Here is a 21,889-nt window from a genome sequence, read left to right as displayed (position 1 = left end):
CCTCAGGTCTACCCCTCCGGGCTGCAGAGAGCTCCCCATGACTCTACTGCTTAATGATGCTTCAGCCTCCGGCAGCCCCCTGTCATACAGGCTTTCCACCTCACTAGCCCCCTCTCTAGCCACCCCCACCCACCCCACTCACACAAAATCTCTCACAGAAAGATTAGGGTGTTTCAAACAAAAGAACCAGCACCTACAAAGGTGTGGAGGGCAAAAATCACAACTCTGCCAGAGACTAGGGTGTGGTTAAGCATTAACAAGTCCGTGTGTGGGAGGGGGGAATAGTTAGGCCACTCTTGGGAAAGGCTTTGAATGCCAAGCAAAGGAGTTTGGCTGGATTTATCCTTCCCACCCCGGTGAGGGGGGTGATAGAAGAATCCTGAAGCAGGGGCGATGTGATGCGCTCACTCCCCTGAACCAGCCCCTCAGCTCTCCCAGCTGCTTCTTCTGTCTGACATTCCCTTCTCCCCAGTGGCCCCCAGCAACTCCTCTGTGAAGCCACCTCCTCTCCTCCCGGTACCCTCTTGTAATCATCCCTGGCAAGTCTGTCTGTCCTCCTAACCCTGGAGGGCAGCACCAGGGTCTGTCCATCTCTGCATCTCCAGTGCCCAGCACAGGGCCTGGCCCTGCATGGGTGCTCAGGGCATATTTTCTTGGGCCATCATCCATCAACCAGTGCCTATTGAGCACTTTTCCTATGCCAGGCCTCAGACAGGCACTAAGAATACAGTGATGAGCAAAACCAAGTCATACAGAGTTCACAGTCTACAAGGGAGTAGGGATACAAATCAAATGATCCCATATACATAGGTGAAGTTGCAACTGTCGTAGGGGCTCTGAAGACGAGGAATGTGGCCATAAACTCCAGTGAAATGTCCCCCAGCCTTCTAGCAAGGACAGGGAGAAGAAGGTGCGTTCCCTGAAGGGTTTGGAGGCTGTCAGGTGGGGAGGGTGGGAACCTGCAGCAGGAGATGCCCCGGAGGGAGTAGAACCTGGGCCCTGGGCAGGAGACAGTGACCTTGAACTTACAGTGCCACTTCCTCCTGGCCTCTTTCTGAGAGCTCATTCAATCTTTCCCCAAACTTTCCCCAAGAAGGTCTGAGAGCCAGTGTCTGTATCAGACACCGGGGCACAGAGGGGAGACAAGCTGGTCCCTGCCCCCACTCGGACCGGAACACATCTGCAGTATACACCCTGTGCAGGGCGTGCCTGGGTTCACTGAGAAGCACCTCGGGCTCGGTGCTGAGAAGGGTGTGGCAGGAAGGTGGGAGAAGGACCTGCCAGGGTCCAGCACAGCGTGTGCACCTGCCTGCGGGCTCCAACAGCCCTGGGTGAGCGTTAAGTAGGGAGGCGCCTTCCAGCCTGTCCCCCACGTCCTCAGCTCCCTGGGCATGTCTTCCTTATGCCCCAATTTCTCAGGGCTAGCAGGGAGTTGCCTAGTTCCCCAGAGAGCAAGGGTTAAGCTGGATTTCTATAAACCATCAGTGGTTCACTGAATGCTTCCAGAAAATCTTAAAGAGGGGGGCTTTACCAGTGCCCAGTCCCCAGGTAAAGCGGTTTGGGTGGATTTGATCTCTTTGGCAGACACTCAGCAATACATTTCTGTTCTTTTACAATTCGGCAACAGAGAGACCTCTTGAGTTTCTATTTCTCCTTTTAAAATGGCTTTAATCATTAAAAGCCAGTCCTGGTGATATTTCTTAAGCTTCTGCCTCAGTTTTGTTTGTTTTTCTATAGCCTCTTCCCGAATGATTTCATCACATGAGCTTTGGGGGGAGGAGGCACATAAAGGTGCAATGAGTGAAATACAGGTTGTCTTTGGTGCTGGCCGCATTTGTCCCCAGGGCCAGTCCCCGTCAAACAGACATAAAGTGGGGTGGGAATTTCACAGTGTAATAAAGATATCCCAGGCTGCAAAGAGGGATGGAAATTATATTTCTTCTTTTTATATTCCTTCATCGCAATTCAATCTATCAAACTTTTAAGTGTCTACTGCTTGCCAGGCCCTGCTCGGTACCAAGGATGCACAAAAAATAAAATTGGCTTCCCTTCTGTTAGGGTCTCCCCAGTTTACTGAGGAGGACAAACATGTAACACAATATAGCATCTGGTCACTATAGCATCTGGTTTGTGCTATAAGTGTTTGAGGGTGTGGACTGTAGAGAAAGGAGGAGCTTGGTTTAAATCTGGACTTCACCTCTTACTAACTATATTACACTGAGCGAGTTACCTATCCCCTCACAAGCCTTGGTTTCTTCATCCATAAAATGGGAATGATAATAGTATCTGCCTTTGTAAGAGATCATGTATGTAACCCATTAATCAACCTAGAGGCAGGCACAGAGTAAGTATTCATTAAATATTAGCTATTCTTCTCCTTGGTGTTACTATTGTTACTTCTGATAAGTATGTGAACAAAGTGCTATGGGAGTGATTAATTCTGCTGTGGGAGTTACAGGGGACTTCACAGAGGAGGTGACAATGGACCTGGGTCTTTAGGGATTATTAGGAATTTGCCAGACAGAAAGAATAGGATGTTTCAGATAATAGAACTGGCACCTACAAAGGCCTGGGGGTGGGAGTTGGGGGGGAGGGGGAGGGAAAGCGGTGAAAATCACAGCATGTCCAGAAACTAGGTGTCATCAAACTAAGTGCACATGTATATTCTGGGGAGTGGTCGGACCAAGCTCATGAAAGGCCTTGAATGCCAAGCAAAGGAGTTTGGCTAGATTTATCCTGCAGGTGATGGAGAGTCCTGAGAGATTCTAAAACTGAGGGTGACACGATGCTGTCACTCCCCTGAGGCAGCGCCTCAGCTGCTATTCGGGAACCTCCCTCACGTCTGCTCCCTTCTGCCCCTGCCCTGCCTGCAGATCATCAAGGACCAGAAACTGCTGGTGATTGTCGGGGGCATGCTGCTGATCGACCTGTGCATCCTGATTTGCTGGCAGGCTGTCGATCCCTTGAGGAGGACTGTGGAGAGGTACAGCATGGAGGTAAGCGCCGGCCCCAGCCAGAAGGAGGCTGGAAGGCTCGCGAGCTCCCACAAGCGCTGGGACAGGGAGGTGGCACAGCTCCCAGGCTGCCCAAAGTGCACTGCTTAACAAGAACTCAAGGTAGTTATGGGGGAATCTTCACAGCTGCACAAGGGCCCACGTTCCCTGTCAGAAACTCCTCATTTAGTTCTGTTTCCTTCCATCTGAGACCTATTTCAGAAAGGCCAAATAGAAAGTCTTCACTCCCATGGGGGGAGAAAAAAAACAGTGGAAGAATTGTCTAGTGATATTAATACATGCAGAAATAAGAAATGTTGGGCCCTTTAAATGAGTATATTCTCTGCACATTGCAGAAGCCCCCATTTGCATGATCCGTTGGTCCAGAAATGAGACTGCGTTCCAACCTCCCTTATAGGAAGTTCCCTAAGGAGTGCCACTAGGGAGTAAACATCCTGATAGCTCCTTCTAGTTACCATATGATTTTCCAGGTGGTAAGTGCTGTTAACGTAAAGAACCTTACATAAAAGTACTGTTAAGTGTGTAGTGTAATTGTCTTGCATTCGGCCTTGCCCTTTACTCACACTGGTCTTCCCAGGGTGCTCCAAATTAGGGAAGTTCAAGACCCTTTGGAAGTGGTGGTTTTGTTGTCTTGCTGTTAGAGCAGTTAAACTTGCCTTGGTGGGAGAGAGCTGGGCTCAAATGGCTTAAATGCTGTGCCTTGCATGGTGATCTGCATACAATGTAGCAAATTCTGTTGAGAGACCTGGAGTTTGCATCGTTAGAGAAATCTTTTTGCGGAATATAGTGCGGATTCTTAAACTAACGTGGAAATAGTCGTTTTATGCATTGGGGACAGAGGTTTTTACCCTTCTGGACAAGAAGGTTTTCTAGCACATAAGACGCCCAGCTTCATTTGTAGGGGAATACATAGAGGGTTTACTCGGCGCAGGGAGAAGTCACGAAGCTGGAGCCGTGTTAGAGGATGCTATTCTGTGCCAGCGGGGTTGCAGGAGAGAGCTTTAGGGCTGGGCCTGCATCTCCCGGGTTTCCAGCCTCACTTTGGAAGGAAGCAGGACTCCAGAGAGGCACAGCCAGGACTGCCAAGGAGGATAACCTGGACGCGGACCGTACCCACAGCCAAAAGGGCAGGAGGTCAGAGGCAGACAGACTGTTTCCAGAGGGGAGGTGGCACCTGGTCACCACTCATGGTGCACAGTTGGCAAAGTTCACCCCGGGGACTTCCTCATCCACTGCCAGGACAGGACCTGGAAATCCAGACGGGATGTCAACAGGAGGAAGAACCATCATGGCTAAGCGGGCCTCGCGGCTGGGGAGAACCGGGTTGGGTGCTAAACACAAGCCCTAATGCCAATAATGGCAACAGCAATGATGGTGATGGCTAGTTCTGCGTGTTAACTCACTAGATCCTCCCAATAATTATAGAACAGGTGATATCCTCAACCGCATTTTAATGATGAGGAAACAGAAACCCAGAGAGATTTCATTTACGCAGGTTACCTAGCAGGTTAGCGGCAACACCACGAACTACCCTCTCATGCATACCCTACCCTGCCTTTCAACACACAGATGGCACTCTGTGGGGTTTAGGGGCTCTCGTAGACCTTTGGCCATCAGCACAGGTCTGTGAAGTGGGCAGGGCAAGGGAGCGTTTTCAGGTCGTGCAGATGAGGGCTCAGATTAGAGCGTAGTCCAGAAAAGTGGGGGGTGGCGGGCGGGGGGTGGGGAGGGGGGCTGGGGCAGGATGTCAGGGAGGGAGAAAGCAAGTCAGGCAGAGCCAGCCGGAAGACCTGGATCTGGGCGGGTGGACAGAGGCCAGACCCTGCTGGCTTGAAGCCTAGCCGTGGGTGGCTGGGGAGGCGGGGCATTGCTACCTCCACTGGAGGTTAAAGTGGAGGCCAGGTACGCACTAGGGGTCCCCCAGGCTCTGGCCGTGGCAAGGAGAGGCCGCAGGGCTGGCGTCAGCCTGAGTCAGTAGACTCCAAAAATAGATCCGGGAAGCCTGTCCCCCTGGACCCTTTAAAGGAGATCAACCTTGTGCAGTCCGATCCGTGTTAAGTGACAGTTTGCTATCACTGACCTTACCTTTCTTCCTTCCTTTCTGAAACAAGTACTGAGGCTCTCAATGGCTCTGTGCGGAGAATTGTGGTCCATTTGCGACCTTTCAGGGCATTGGGTCTCAAAGGCAGGAGCTGTGGGGTGCCATGGAAAAGCCTCACTGCGTAGATGAGGAGACTGAGTCTGGGGACGGGATGTTCCTGCCCAGGGGCATCCAGAGTTTCCAAGGTGGAGCCTGGAGGAGAGCCAGCTCCCTGGCTCTCTGCCCAGAAATTCCGTCTCTGTGTTTCCCTCCAGGTATCTGCTGAGATTTCTCTCTGAACCTTTTCTGGCCTGCTCCTCTTTTTCTCCTCTTATTTTAGGGTTGCCCTGTCATTCTGTTGCCATGGTAGCAGAACCCTTTGATTTGTCGACCCACAGCCCTGTAGGCTTATTGTCGGTTTTCAGCACCAAGCAGTCGGTTGATTTCTCTCAGACCCTCCTCTGTCGGACACAATGTGGTGGTTGAACAGTGTGCCTGGGGGATGAGGTGTTCTAAATTCTCCTTCAAGGGGCTGTTTTTCCCAGGACCCCCCAGTGAGAGAGAAAGTCTGCTTGGGGGAGAAGTGATCAAAGATCTTTGTCGTCTGTCCCCACCTCCCCTCATCTCTCTTGGATGACTTCGGTTGTTCTGAACACTCTGAACACCTCAGGATTTCAGTCATAGGCCTTGCTCTGTGTTACACTTTCAAGCCTTTGCCCGTGCTGTCCTGCTTCCAGAACCTTCTCTGATAAGTAAATGAACTTCAGTTCCAGGCCCCTGTGTTATCTCTACAGAGATGTGTCCCTGAGATTCCTGGGTCTACCAGATTTAAGCTCCTGCTCCTCCCCCACTCCTGTTCCTAGCTTCCTGACATTTCCCCTGTCGGGACACTTAGTGTGCTGTTTGTCTCTGCTGAGTGCATCCCTGCCCCTACCGCTGCTGGACCGCCAGCTTCTCCAGGACAGAGCCAGGTCAGAGAGACACACACACACACACACACACACACACACACACACACACACACACTGCCCAACCAGTACCTCTGCACACAGAGGTAAGCATGCACGGTAGCCGTGGCCCTTGATCTCATGGCCTCCCCACAGGCTAGTTGATGGGCAGACAGCAAACACGGAAAGAAGCACGATCACTTTAGATCACATAGCATATTTAGATTCTGATAGCAGTTAGAAGTAAATTAGCAGGATGAAGAGTTGGCAAATAATGGGAAGAACCCCACGGGGGAGATTCTCCCAGTGAGAGCATGTGCAAGTGTCCAGAGAATGAAAATCTGATTCTGGAGTCCTACTGGAGACGTCCCAGCTCCACACCCTTATTCATTTCCATGCAATAAATATTTATATGGCACTTGTTACGTGCCAGATCGTATTCTAAGCATAGAATGTATGATATATCTATCATTTTAAAAATTTGGATACTTAATAGACTTTGTTGCTTAGAGCAGTTTTTGGTTTACAAAAAAAGAAATGAACGAAGTATAGGGAGTTCCCGCATACACCCCACAGTTTCTTCTATTAACATCTTGCATTGTGTGATATATTTGTTAACAACTGATGAATCAATATCGATTCATTATTATTTACTAAAGTCCATAATTTATCATTAGGTGTGGTTCACTCTTTGTGTTGCACATTCTATAGGTTTTGCCGAATGTAAAAGTCATGTGTCCACCATTACAGCGTCATACAGGACAGTGTCACTGTCCTAAATATCCTCAACACTTTACCAACCGCTGGTAACCACTGATCTCTTTATTGTCATGATAGTTTTGCCTTTTCCAGAATGTCATATAGTTGGAATCAAGATAGGTGGCCTTTTCAGACTTTAAGTTTCCTCCATGTCTTTTCACAACTTGGTAGCACATCTCCTTTTATCACTGAATAATATGCCATTGTATGGATACACCACGGTTTGTTTATCTATTTGCCCATCAAAGGACACCTTAGTTGCTTCCAAGTTTTGGCAATTATGCATAAAGCTGCTGTAAGCATTTTTGTGTAGGGTTTTGTGTGGACATAAGTTTTCAACCCATTTGGGTAAATACCTAGAAGCATGATCACTGGGTCATATGCTAAGTCTATGTTTAGCTTTGTAAGAAACTACCAAACTGTCTTGCGAGGTGTCTGTACCATTTTCCATTCCCATCAGCAGTGAATGAGAATTTCTGTTGCTGTACATCCTGATTTATCCTTATTTTTTTTCAATATATGAAGTTTATTGTCAAATTGGTTTCCATACAACACCCAGTGCTCATCCCAAAAGGTGCCCTCCTCAATACCCATCCCCCACCCTCCCCTCCCTCCCACCCCCCATCAACCCGCAGTTTGTTCTCAGTTTTTAAGAGTCTCTTATGCTTTGGCTCTCTTCCACTCTAACCTCTTTTTTTTTTTATTGTTGAGTTTTAAAATTTCTTTGTATATTTTGGATGCAAGCCCTTTATCAGATTTGTTTTGTGAATCTTTTCTCTCAGTCTATCTTGTTTTTCATTCTCTTAACATTGTCTTTTGCAAAACAGAAATTTTTTACTTTAATAAAGTCCAGCCTATCCTTTTTTTTTTTATTTCATTGATCAAGTTTTTAGTGCCATATTTAAAAACTCGTTGCCAACCCCAAGGTCACCTAGATTTTCTCCTGTTACCTTTCAGAAGTTTTATAGCTTTGCATTTTTCACTCAGGTCTACGGTCCATTTTGAGTTAATTTTTGGGAAAAAATACAAGGTCATTTTCTAGATTCATTTTTATGCATGTGAATGTCTTGTTGTTCCAGCACCATTTATCAAAAATACTATCCTTTCTCTATTGCCTTTGTGTCTTTGTCACAGATCAGTTGACTATATTTGTAAGGGTCTATTTCTGGACTTTCTATTCTGTTCCATTCATCTATTTGTCTCTTCTTTTGCCAATACCACATTGTTCTGATTACTATAGTTTTATAGTAAGTCTGGAAGTCAAATAGTGCCTGCTCTCCAACTTTAATCTTCTTCAATATGGTATTGGCTATTCTTGGTCTTTTGCTTCTCCATGTAAACTTTAGAATCAGTTTGCTAATACCCACAAAGTAACTTACTGGGATTTTGTTTGGGATTGTGTTGAATCTATAGATCAAGTTGAGAAGAACTGATATCTTACAATATTGAGTCTTCCTATCCATGAACATGGAATGTCTCTCCCATTTATTTAGCTCTTCTCTCATTTGTCAGAGCTTTGTAGATTTCCTCACATAGATCTTATACATATTTTGCTAGATTTATACCTAAGTATTTTATTTTGCTTTTGGTGAAAATGCAAATGGTATTATGTTTTTAATTTCAAATTCCAGTTGCTCATTTCTGGCATATAGGAAAGAAATTGGCTTTTGTATACTAACCTATATCCTACAGCCTTGCTATATAATTGCTTATTATTCCAGGAGGTTTTTTTGTTGACTCTTTGGAACTTTCAACATAGATAATCATGTCAACTGCAAACAGACAATTTTATTTCTTTCTTCCCAATCTGTATACCTTTTATTTCCTTTTTTGTCTACTATTTGTATTAGCTAGGGCTCCAAGTTGCAATGTTGAATAGGAATGGTGAGAAGGGAGGATTCCAACTTTATTCCCGATCTTAGAGGGAAAACATCTAGTTTCTCACCATATTAATTATTAGCGTATTATTTTTTTCTTAAAGTGTGTGTGTGTGAGAGAGAGAGAGAGAGAGAGAGAGGGAGAGGGAGAGGGAGAGGGAGAGGGAGAGTTCTGCTGGCTAAAGTCAAGGGTGCCTTTGGGGAGGTGACAGGAAAGACAAATGAAGACGTGGGCAGAGCTGGTCATTAGGGACATTACGTGCTAAACAGAGGAGGTTAAACTTCAAAATTAAAGACATTTAATCAGGGGAGTGACATGATCAGATTTGCCCTGGCTGCAGAGTGAGAACAGATGGAGGGGCGAGGCTGGAGGCCCAGAGATGGCTCAGAGATGGGTTTTGCTATAATCCAGGCAGGAACTGATGGTGACCTAGAGCAGGACAGTTGCAGCGGGAACAGGGAGAAGCAGGTGGCTTTGAGAGAGATTAAGGAAGCAGATGTGATGAGACTTGGTGATTGATTGACTCTAAGGGATGCGGCAGGGAGACAGCAAGGGCAATGCCCAGATCTCTGGGTGGTGGATGGCAGACCTCTTCACTGAGGCAGGGTGCAGAATAAGGAGCAGGTTTGGGAGGGAATGTGAGGAGCTCACTTCTGGGCAGAGTGGCTCATATTGGATACAGGGTCCTAGAGCATGAGGGAGTAGTTTGTCCTATAGATAGAGATTGGAGGAAGGGGGCTGTGGGCATGAGTGCTGTCACCCAGGGAGTGGGTGCAGTGACGAGTGAAGATGTCCTGACTGGAGCCCGAGGAACCACAAAACAGTGATGAGGACAGAAGAAGCCTGGGAAGGGAATTGTGAAGTAGTGGTCAGGAAGGAAGGGAGTAGCCAAGAGAGAGAGCTGTCCACAAGCTGGGCCATGGGAGAGAGAGCTGCCCATGCACAGGGGGCATTCGAAGGTGGGAGAGCTCCCTGAGACAAACACCACAGACCAAGGCGAGGGCTGACAGGTCCACCCCGACTTGGCCCCGGGCTTGTATCTCCCCCATATCATCTCATCCCTCTCTTCCTCTGCTTTACAGAGTCTGACGGGAAGATGGGCCGTTTCTGCATTTCAGATATAGCAGGTGTGGGCAAATCTGCCAAGCAGGCTAAACGGGGGTTTTTAACTGTGATTTGTATTCTTGAGAAAAAAGGGAAAGCACTTGTGTTTTGATACTACTCTACCAGTGGTGATGGTGAATAGGTGTTACATACACAGGTCTGGAGTTCGGGGAGACATGTAAGACATATAAGGGAGATGGGAACTTGGATGTGGTCAACACACCGATGGCATTGAAAACCTTGCATGAGAGCCCTGCAGGGGGAGGGAAACAAGCACAGACCCTCAATCACTCCAGTGTTTGAGTATCTAGTGATACTCCCATATCAGGAAGGTAGGAAAGAAACACAAAGGACCTAGAAGGAGAAGCCACCAAGATAGGAAGGAACCCAGATGAGTCTGGTGTCTAGGAAACCAAATGAAGAAAGTGTTTCAAGGGGGAAGTTTTGACCACGTGTGTCAAATGCTGCTTTTAGATCAAGTAAGATGAAAACCAAGAATCGACACTGGGTATGTGTGTTCATACACACACACCCATATGGCATTTTTTTTTCTTTTAAGGAAAATAATTTGAGATAATTTCCCCTGGAAGTAAAAGCAGTGTATACTCATGGTGTGAAGGCAGCCTGTGAATCTAGGTGGAAGGGTTGTTTGGGTTTTTTTCCCAAGCCTTCCTTTTACACCAGACCACCACCTCCACCTCCACTCTGAAATGGTTTTGAATGAAGAGAAAATGATGGACAGCACGAAAAGTCACTGAATGTTGAACACCCCTCAGAGCCACAGGGCAACATCCTTAGACCACCTGCCCTCCCTGAAGACATTCCCCCATCTGCTCCCAGGCAGGTGGCAATAAGAGATGGAATCATGTGCAATACAGGCGCCCATGGGAGCCATGTGTGTGGCGTTTATTTATGGAAATGGTGAAAGGCTGTCTCCATAGGCTGCAAGCATTCTACATCAAGAATTCCCAGCACTCCGGGTTCTGTGGCTTTCTGGCCATTCAAGCAGTCATCACGTTAAGGGCAGTCTGGAATAGAGGGGTATTTCAAACTTCCCTCCACATTCCATGCTTTTACCGTCCTTTATGAGGAAGCAAACCAGGGCTTTCAAAGTCATAGACTACACTTGGCTTTGAAACTGGTGGCTTATTCCTGTATGTTTCTATGGAAACAGATATTGGAAGAGGCGAATACATAGAGTTTTAAATAATTTTCACTCTTATCTTCTACCTCCCTCTACAGTTGCTCTGCAGAAAAATCCAATCACAAAGCAGATACTTTCTGGAAACATCTGGTATCCTCATAAAGCTTGTCCAAGCTCCATCTCACACTATTCATTTTGAAATAAAGAGGTATCAGAATGGCCAGGGTGAGGGTAGTGCTAAGGATCAGGGTCCACTCTTCTCTGTGGGCTGTTCACAGGTGGCCCAAAACTTTGATGCAAAGGGTCACATTCCAAGCAATGGGTCATCACTGCCAGCCCTGGACAGTGGGACAGGTCTTTATCATCCCAAGTCATCTATGGGGTCGTGGATGGCTGGGCTGGGGCCCCAGCAGGTGCAGACCAACTCCCAGGCAGGGTGGCAGGACCCCACAAGGACCTCTGGTGGAGTCTGCTAGGGCACCACCTCCTCCCCGCGGGTGGCTACATCATCTGAGCTTCTGGCCAGCTCACTCTCCTGGTTAAAATCCTCCCCATCGGCGAGAGGATGAAGCTCACACTCCTTAGCAGGCCCAGAGGACCTCGACATTCTGGCTTTATTTGCCTCCCCATCTCTGAGCCCCTCCTCACTCCTTGTGCTCAGCTACCCGGAATGAGTTGTGTTCTTCCAAAATACCACTTTCTCTCTTCCTCCACGCCTTTGTGCGTGCTGTCCCCTCTACCCAGTACAACCTCCCCACCACCTCAAGGTGCCATCTTCATGCAAAAAGTCCTATTTGTCCTTCAAGAAGCAGCTCTGAAGCATCTTCTCCAGGAGCCTTTGGAACACGCATATCTGCCTAAGCTCCTTACCCTGTTTGCCCCTCATTCCAGTCACAACACCGGTAATTGACTGTCTGTGCACTTGGACCCCTAGTCCGTGACCTCCTTGGAGGGCAAGGCCATCTGTGTGTCCCCAGTACCCACTCACTGGCAGGGCCTGGCTCAGAGTAAGTGCTCGGTAAATATTTATTGAATAAATTGTTTCCTCCACCTGGAACTCTCTCCCCATGCCTCCATATGTCCAAATTCAACCCATCTGTCTGGGCCCATTAAGCCGGCTTCTCCAAGAAATGTCTTCGCCGAGTTGCAATTTAATTTAATATTACACCCTCGCCTTTTATCAAGGGCCCACTTATGGGGCTAAAGCTGCCAATTGAAGAATGATTCAGCATCTTCTATAAAGGACTGTTGTTCAGTTTGTGACTTAGTGCCCCTAAGATGAAGATCCACAGGATAGATCCTCTTGGAATTTAGCTTCAGGAAATGGATTGTGCTCTCCCCATGAACTTGTATCTACTTCCTTCCTTCGATCAGGCAATCGTAACTGAATAAGCCACTCTTTCTTTTTAACCTTGGCTGCCAGAAAGTAGGAACCGAATTCAACACTCTCGTTGCAGTAACCATCTTATCTCAAGTTCCTGGAGGATTATCTTGCTTTCTGATCATTTGTCTTTATTTTTAACAGTCCTCTTGTGTTTGGGCTTTTATTGTGTGCTGCCTCAGGCCCTCCAGGAGAGGAGGCAAGGTGTAAATTCCAGATTAAGTTATTAAAATGAGAATGCAGGGCAAGATTTAATAGGAATAATATGCCAGAGAGACATTTAGGGATGTCCACAGATACTCGCCTTCTGGCGTGGGTCCCGGCTCAGCACCAGCTGCAGTCAGCATCGTGGGCCCCATGTGTGGACAGACGGGCTCTGCTGGCCACAGCCACATTTCTGGAACATCTTGTATCATCAGAAGGCATCTTAGATATGTGAGAGATTACAGTTTATTTCATCTTCCTTGTTGGATTCCCTTGTGCTTTCAGGAGGCACTCCGGCTCCGAAGGTCCCTCAGGACACAAAACAAAACACACAGAGCCACAACACGAGGGCACAGCCCTGAGGTTAGAAATTCTCTGGTCCCTACCTGTCCAGGTGCTCTCCAGGGGATGATCTATTTACTAGAAATTCTCAAGTGCCTGGAACAGAATGGCTGGAAAATTGTCTGTAATCCTGGCATCTTCTGACCACTGTGTACCTTGGTAAAACCATTCTGGAAAAAATAAGCCTTAAATTTGGGTGATCTTTCCCCACCCCACACATCCATGTCAGCAGAAACATAAGCCATTGCACCCACAGAGACCTTCCCTCTTTTTAGTGGAGAAAATTCCAAATAACCTACTCTTTGTAAATTGTGTGTCATTGGGGTGCTTCTTCAATGGTTATGGGGTGCCCCTGTGTCTGCCATACTCAGGCTCCCTCAAGGACTGCACAGGCTGGTAGGCAAGATTAGATAGACACACACACACACACACACACACAGAGAGATACACACAGAATGGATTGTCACCAACTACATCCTCTCTATGACACATGCCTCCAGATTCTTGGTTTAAAGCTTAAGTTACAGGGGTGCCTGGGTGGCTCAGAAGGTTGAGCGTCCAACTTCGGCTCAGGTCATGATCTCACAGTTTGTGAGTTCGAGCCCGCGTTGGGTAAAAAAAAAATTTTTAAGTTTAAGTTATAGTGCTGAGATAGTGGGCTTACTTTTCTAAAGTATGAGACAGGATTGAGTTTGGATTTAATGCCTTTCAGAGAGTGAAGAAGTAAAAGAGAACATGTATTAGTCAGGGTGTGCTAGGTTTTGCTGTAGTAGCAAATAAATAAATAAATAAATAAATAAATAAATAAATAAATAACCAACCCAAGACTACGATAATAAAGGTTCTTTACTCATCAGAGTACCTATCCATCAGGAGTCAACGGCAGCTTCCCCCATAGTGTCCTAACTTCAGGACACAGCTGGTGGGGCATCTTCTGGGACACTTTGTGCCACAAAGGGAAAGAGTACATGGTGAAGCATGCACTGATTTTTAAAGCTTCCACTCCAAAGCGTCACATGTCACTTCCACAGATACTCTACTGGCCAGAACATGTTAACAGTCCCCACCTGAGTTCAGTGGGGCAGGAAAGAGCAGTCCTAATGTGTGGACTCTCCAAAAGGAGAGAGACAACCAGGTTTTGATATACAGGGTTCTCTGTATATAGTGCATTGACTATATACTATGGTATATTCTGTATGAATGAGTTTGGCACATTCCATCCAAATTCTTATCGCTGTCACAAATACTGCCCCATCCACTAGAATGTGAGCTCTGTGAGGACGTGGGTGGGGAGCGAGGGTTGTCTTTTATTCACTGCTATATCCCCAGCACCCGGAAAAGTACACAGCACATAGTACATACTCAATAAATAATATTAACTGAATAATTGAACCCTTAGAGCGATCATATTAGGAGATCAGTGGGATATTGTCTGAGACGTTTTGTAATAATCCTACAGACTGTACTGCCAAATCCTTTGCTAATCCACCACTCTACTCCACTGCTACCACTAAGGTCCAAAGCACCATCACGCTCATTATCTGGCATCCCAGAAGAGGACGCTACGAGGCAGAGCTACAGTTGACACAGTGAACAAGAGGTGTGATTAAGTAAAGCACCGTTACTGCTGAAGCCACTGAGTTGTTGTTATCACAAATTTCTAAGCAGGCGTCGTACTCCTACTCATTGCCATTTCCAAGCCATTCTCCACACACCAGAGAGATTCATTTTTGATGGAGTAGTTTTTTGAGGTACAATTCAGATGCCATAAAATTCAGCTTTCAAATGTATGCTGTGGTGGGTTTTTAATACATTCATAAGATTGTGCAAACATCCCTACTATCTAATTCCAGAAGTATTTCATTATCCCCAAATAAACAGTCTTTCCTTTTATCCGTCACCCCAGATTTCCCCTTCTCTCCAGCCCCTGGCAACCAATAATCTACTTTATATTTCATGAATTTGCCTACTCTGGACATTTCATGTCAATGGGATCATACAGCATGTGGCCTTTTGTTTCTGTATTCTTTCACTGAGCATAATGTTTTTAAGGTAGCCTGTGTCAGTATTTCATTCCTTTTCTGGCTAAATAATATTCCTTATATGGATATACCACATTTTGCTTGCCCATTCACCAGTTAATCGATATTTGGGTTCTTCTCACCTTTTGGCTATTATGAATAATGTTGCTGTGAGCATTCGTGTCTAAAGTTTTGTGTGAATATATATTTTCAATTCTCTTGGGTACACACACACACACACACACACACACACACACGTAGAATTGCTAGGTCATATGGTAACTCTAACATTTTTAGGAACACAGCAGCTGCACCATTTTACATTCCCACCAGCAGTGTATGAGGGTTTCAATGTCTCCACGTTGTCACCAAAAAATGTACTTATCTGTCTTTTTGGTTGCAGTCATCCTTTTGGGTGTGAAGTGGTATCTCATTGTGGTTTTGATGAGAATTATTATCAAATAACTAATGATGGTGGGCATCTTTTCCAGTGCATGTTGCCCATACGTATATCTTCTCTGGAAAAGTATCTATTCAAGTCCTTTGCCCATTTTTGATTATTTGTCTTTTTGGTGTTGATTTGTGAGAGCTCTTTACGTATTCTGGATACTACTAGATCCTTACCAGATATATGACTTGTGACTATTTTCTCCCATTCTGTGGGCCATCATTTCACTTTCTCAGTAGCATCCTGTGACATGCAAAAACATTTTTTATTTTAATGAAACCCAATTTATTTTTTCTTTGGTTACTTGTGCTTCAGATAACATAACTCAGAAACCATTTCCTGGTCCAGGGTCATGTAGACTTATTACACTTCTGTTTTCTTCTAGGAGTGTTATAGTATTAGTCTTACATTTAGGCATTTGATGAGGTAATGATACAAATTACTTCTTTTACATGTGGATACCGTAGTTGTCCAAGGACAATTTGCTGAAAAAAATATTCTTTACCCCATTGAATATTCTTCTAGCCCCTATGCAAAATCAGTTGACCATTGATGTATGATTTATTTCTGGACACTCAATCTTATTCCATAAATCTACATGTCTGTCCTTCTGCCAACACCACGCTGTCTTGATTACTATCACTTATGGTTAGCTTTGAAATTGGGAAGCATAAGTCCCGCAACTTTGTTCTTTTTTCAAGACCGTTTTGGCCATTCAGGGTCCCTTGATTCCATTAGACTCACAGGATCAGTTTTTCCATGTTTGCAGAAAAGACCACTAGGGTCTTTCATTGGGGTTGCATTGAACTTGTAGTAGATCATTTTGGGGAGTACTGACATGTTAGCTAATTAACAAACCGTAAATGACCCCCAACATTCTGTCTCACCTCATTCTGTTTTTCCATCACATCGTTTATCCTTCACTGTCTCCTCTGTTTTCTGTTTTCCTCCACTGGAATGTGAGCTCCATGATACAGGGATCTTGCCAGTCTTGCTTAGTGCTCTACTCCCAAAGCCTACATAGCACCTGGGAAGCATATAGGAGGTGCTTAATTTACGTTGGTAAAATGGGCAAGCGAATGATGAGCAAAGGAATGCATGTATAAATGAGTGAATGAGTGAGTGAATGAATGGGCATGATTCCCTGGCATGACTCTTTTCAGCTTTGGCAACCTCTGACCAGGTGATGTGGTTGCTCAGCAGCTGGCTTAAATTATTGGGTAAATATGTTGATACTGAAAAGAAAAATAAGTAACATTTTAAAGTAATATTTAAAGAGGAAGATTTTTAAATGATTTTTTAATCTTTTTTAATGTTTATTTACTTTTGAAAGAGAGACAGAGGGGTGAGCAGAGTAAGGGAAGAGAGAGGGAGGGAGACACAGAATCCGAAGCAGGCTCCAGGCTCTGAGCTGTCAGCACAGAGCCCGACGTGGGGCTCAAACTCACGGACTGCATGATCATGACCTGAGCTGAAGTTGGATGTTTAACCGACTGAGCCACCCAGGCACCTTTAAATGATTTTAAAGATAGGCTACATTTGTGGTTCTCAATCCTGGCTGCATCACCCAGAAAATACCTTTTGTAAAATACTGTGTTTGGGTCACGCTCCCCAGAAAATCAGAATTGGAAGGGGTCCTGAGCATTGGGATTTTTTTTTTTTTAGGTTGCCCTGGGTTCTAGTGTATAGCCAGGGTTGAAACCTTCCGGACTAGCCTCTCACCTCTCTAGGAAGGGCCCAGGACTGCACTGTGGATGCCAAAGTTAGATAGAGACTCATGATAATACATTAAAGGGGAAAAAGGTAAGAGAAGAAAAACTTGAATCCAGAAGACCTCAAGTCCAGATGGTCCCCTACTACCCCCCACCCTGACCTCCAGTCAGAGGATGTGATAGTGACAGAGGACAAGCAGACTCAGAGAGAGGGCCACCTGGGAAGGCTCACGTGTGTGAACCCTACAGAGCTGAATGAGTTCCTCCAGGCTCATGATTTTCTGAAAATCCTTCATCTTCATTTAAACAATTGTTTACCCCATGGAAGAGAGAGAGCAAGGAATAGGAAAAAGGAAAAGCTACAAGATTTCTGTTTGTGCCATATTTTTCAATTGCAGTTGAGAGGCAGGTGAGCAAGTTCCAGACCAAAACATTAGGCAGGTTAAAAAACAAAAAAACAAAAAGCAAAAAACAAAATAAACCTGTGCCCTTCAGTTGCAGGAAGCCACCAACCACAGAAATCGACAAGAAAGCAAGGGCCACCACAGTGGCCCGGCACCTTGGCACCCGCAGTGGCTCTGAAATAGGACCATCGGCCACTGAATATTTGTTATTCAGTGAATATTTGTTATTTTTGGCCATTGTTTGGCTTGAAGTTTCTCCCTAAAGCAACAGTGGATTAAGTTTCAAATACTGAGTCATTTTGACCTTGACATAGGATGGAACACTTAACATAACCCAAAGATGCTCAGTTCAGTTCAGAGAACACTGACACAGTGTGGACCCCTCCTAAGTGCTCAGGGGATAGCAACATAATCTCAGGTCCTGCACAGTTCTCGGTGCCCAGCCTACCTGCTTTCCTGCCCTTCTATGGACTGGGGCTCTGACTTTCGGTCTCTCCCACATGGACACAGGCACTGAACAGTTGGCAAACGCATACTATAAAAACAACAGTGCCTCATATTTCCACAGCATGGCCTAGTTCACAAAACACCTGGACATCCCCATTTTAGAGAGGAGGAAACTGAGGCTAGAGAGGTAAACTGACCAGCCTGAGATGACCTTGCTACGCATTGAAACTGTCCCCAGCCCAGTCCATGTGGTGTCAGATGACGTGGGATCCCTTCTGCCAGAATGGGCCTGCTGGTCTCTTGGTACTTCCGGCTTTTTTTTTTTTTCCCCCGCATCAATCCTGCGTTTTACTTGTTTTGTTTTAAAGAGACATTTTCTTCACTGGTGCTTTCAAAATTATTAGCATCCATTGTGCGTAGTGTTCTCTTATAAATGTTTAAATCTCTTTTACATCTGTGATTATCTGGTTGATGTTTCATAAGCATGGAGCACTTGTGAGCAGATGTTCAAACCCAGCAAATTTAGATCCGAGAGCATTGTCTCCCAGTCCAGCCCGTCCTCAGTAGCAGTGTGTGTTGAGTGCATATACTATGTGCTAGGCCCTGTTGCAGATGCTTTACATTGCCAGCTCATTTCATCTTCACAACAGCCCCCTGCAGTTCTTAGCATTATCTACAGATGAGGAAACTGAGGCACAGGGGGGTTAAGCAACATGCACATAGTCACACAGCAGATAGGTAGGTAGCAGATGGTCCGTAACGGTTATGCAAATAGACTCTGGAATTAGATTTAGCTTCAGATCCCAGCGTAGCCACTTACTGTGTGAAATTAGGTTAGTACAGTGGGTTGACTTGTGGCCCCAAAAGATATATCAACATCCCTACCCCCAGAATCTATGAACAGAACCTTATTGAGGCAAAGCGTCCTTACAGATGTAATTGAAGATCTTAAGATGCAATCGTCTTGGGTTACCAAGATTGGCCCTAAATCTAGTGACAAGTATCCTTATATGAAACAGAAGACATACACAGAAAAGAGAAGGCCGTGGGAAGGGGGAAGCAGAGACTGGAGTTATATGTGGCCACAGTCCAGGGAACTGCAGCCACCGGGAGCCAGAAGATGCACAGGATTCTCCCCCAGAGCCTTCGAGGAGGCAAGCCCTGCCAATACCTTGCTTTAAGACTTCTGGATTCCAGAACTGTGCAAGAATAAATGTCTATTGTTTTAAGACACCCAGTTTGTGGAAATGTGTTACAGCAACCGTAGGAAATTGATACATACAGTGAGTGACAACTTCTGAGGGCCACAGTTTCTTCATCCAGAATACGGGTCTCGATATTAATAGTTCCTACTGCAGAGGGCTTTGGGAGGATTAGAAGAGCCAGTCCCTGGAGAGGACATTGAGGGCTCTTGATGAAGGTTAGCTATACATGGAGCCTTATTTATTATCTGGCCCCTGGCCACCCTGCCCCTCAGCCCCCTGAGAACTAGTCCCTCAACTTGCCATTTCCCTGTGTCTGACTCCTTGTCACTGGGTCCCCTGAGCCCAGACCGGTACGTTCCTGGCTCGAGAACCTCAGAGGAATCAAATCTGATGCCCAGACCCAGACTGCACAGCCTGTTTCCCTGAACCATCGTCACCAGAGCTGCCAGAGCGAGACAGTGAACATCCGCGCATGGCGTTTTAATATTTCACCCAAGAAGTCATTTTCCTACATGAGTCAGACACAGAAGGCTCAGAGAATTAAATCAAGAAAGGTAACTCTGGGCTGGAGTGATTTCTGCCAACGGGTGTGGAGGATTTTCCTGTGTCCGCTCGGCTCTTTCTTTCTTATCTGTGTCTTACAGCAGACGGGAAGCCAGCTGACGAGAGATTGCATGTTCATACCAATTATTAAAAATATATGGCAGCCTTCTGGAAATGCATTCACATGCCAAGGGAATGGAATGCATTCACAACCCAGGCTCCTGCAGCTTTGGAAGGATGATGAGGTAGATACTATACAGTCCAAGGTTCTGATCCATATTCCACCATCTCCTAGCTGTGTGACCTGGGGTGAGTGATTCACCCTCTCTGAGCAGTGCCTATTAGGAAAGATTCCTGCCTCCCTCACAGGTTTACTAGGAGCATTAACTGGAATAACATGTTCAAGTGCCTAGCACTGAGCCTGACCCATAAAAGGCGTTCTATCATTGTGACTTTCGTTCTCACCCCTGACTCCACAAACCTTCTGACTCCATGAGGAAATTAACCCAACTACCCTGCCAGCCTCCCAGGGAAGTCCTGAGGGGCAGGGCTGCGTGTGAGGTAGATTTATCCATTCCGATGCACTTCTACCAAAAGAACCATTCTACCCTTCACTTAATCCTTACACAGTCACCGTGAGCAGAGAGAGTCCTGTTCCCATTTTGCAGGTGAGCACCTGAAGGTCTGCAGAGTCAACTGACCGGCTCTGGACCATACAGGTGGCGGGTGGGGCCCCGAGGCATGAAGCTAGGCCTGCTATTCCCAAAGCCATGCTCCCTCCGTGCTCAACGCTGACTCTCACATGAGACCACGGAGGGGGAATTGCTTCATAAGTAGCAGAGCTCCACCCCCGGGTGAAGTCTTTACTGTTACTGCCTCCAGCATTTGTCTGTCACCAGGCATCCTAACTGCCATCTTGCCCACATTTACTGTCCTCGCTTCCCCCTTCTAGGCATAAACCAGTTGGATCAGTATCATAAGGCCCATTCCGTGGGCGTCTATGAGCATAAGCACGTGTGGGTATAACCTATCCACGCATGCACACTCCCCCTCCCCGCCCCGTGGCTTCTCCCACATCTACGCCCCGTGCCCCTCCCACTCGCTCTCACTCCCACATCCAGGAGGCTCTCAGCACAACCCACCGTCTGTTCTGGAGAAGGCTTCATGATGCTCAGCTGCACCATGAGGCTGCTAGAGAGGCAGGAACCATTCATTCGTTTGCCCAAACTTCATTTACTAGGCTCTGCTATGTGCCAGATGCTGGGGCCACAGCCCTGGGGGAGGCACAGCCCCTGCTCTCAGGACTCCACCAGTCCCAGGGAGACAGAAGCGTTCACTGACAATGTCAGTACTCCGCCCCCAACCCTAGAGGATCACAGAGGCTAATCGCACAGGCTAATCATCCTGCCTTGAGAAATAGTTCACCAAAAAAAGGAGAGAGGGGACTTTTTTCTCCCCACATCTTGAAAGAACAAGAAGGACTTGGGTGGTTTTAAGACCACAGGAGCTGTGTGAAACAGTCTAGCATGTCCTCAAAAAATTAGACAGAGTCACCATCGGACCCAGCGATTCCACCCCTGGATCCGCACTCGAGAGAGATGACAATGTGCGCACTAATAATGGCAACAACAGGTCAAGCCCACACAGACCTCCAGCAGCTGGTGAATAGGTACACAAAATGGGTGTATCCAGACGATAGAATATGATCCGGCCATAAAGAGGAATGAAGCTTGAATACACAGTGCACCTTAACAGCATCATGTTTGGTGAGAAAATCCAGGCGCTACCTGGCCCCATATGGTACATTTCTGTCCATGTGAAATGTCCGTAGGCAAACCCACAGAGGCAGAGAGTAGATTAGGGGCTGACAGAGGGGGATGGGGGGTAGGGTTCTACTCCCTGGGTGGGGGGGGGGGGTTTGTAGTGATGGTAGCACCACATTATAAATACAATAAAAACCGGTGATTGTACACTGGAAAATGGTTAAGATGATGCATTTTTGGTGATGTGAATTTTATCTCAAATTTTTAAAAACAGACAAGTAAAGGTAGACACAGGCACCCCAGGCAAAGGACGCTCCAAAGCAAGGGTAGGAAGAGGTGGAAGTTCTTTGGGAAGCAACTTTCCAATCCAACTAGAGCATAATGCGTTGTATTTTTCTACGGCTGCTTCACAGCCTTAGAAGACTGATTGTCAGCCCTAATCCCTACCGTAGCCATTAGGATCTTTTCAGTTGCAAGTAACTAAGTTGGAGTG

At 46.3% G+C, this 21,889-nt stretch overlaps 1 protein-coding gene across 1 annotated transcript in view; it reads left to right on the top strand.

Moving 5' to 3' along the window:
- The window catches only part of GABBR2 (gamma-aminobutyric acid type B receptor subunit 2), a 236,672-nt gene that overhangs the window by 179,586 nt on the left and 35,197 nt on the right, over positions 1–21,889 (top strand). The window contains exon 13 of the mRNA XM_042963492.1: positions 2,874–2,996. Within this exon, the coding sequence (XP_042819426.1) occupies positions 2,874–2,996 (123 nt within the window). The remainder of the gene's footprint in view (positions 1–2,873; positions 2,997–21,889) is intronic.

This window comes from Panthera tigris, chromosome D4 (assembly GCF_018350195.1).
Source record: "Panthera tigris isolate Pti1 chromosome D4, P.tigris_Pti1_mat1.1, whole genome shotgun sequence".
In the NCBI taxonomy this organism is placed as follows: Eukaryota; Metazoa; Chordata; class Mammalia; order Carnivora; family Felidae; genus Panthera; species Panthera tigris.
This window is presented reverse-complemented; position numbering and strand designations above follow the sequence as displayed.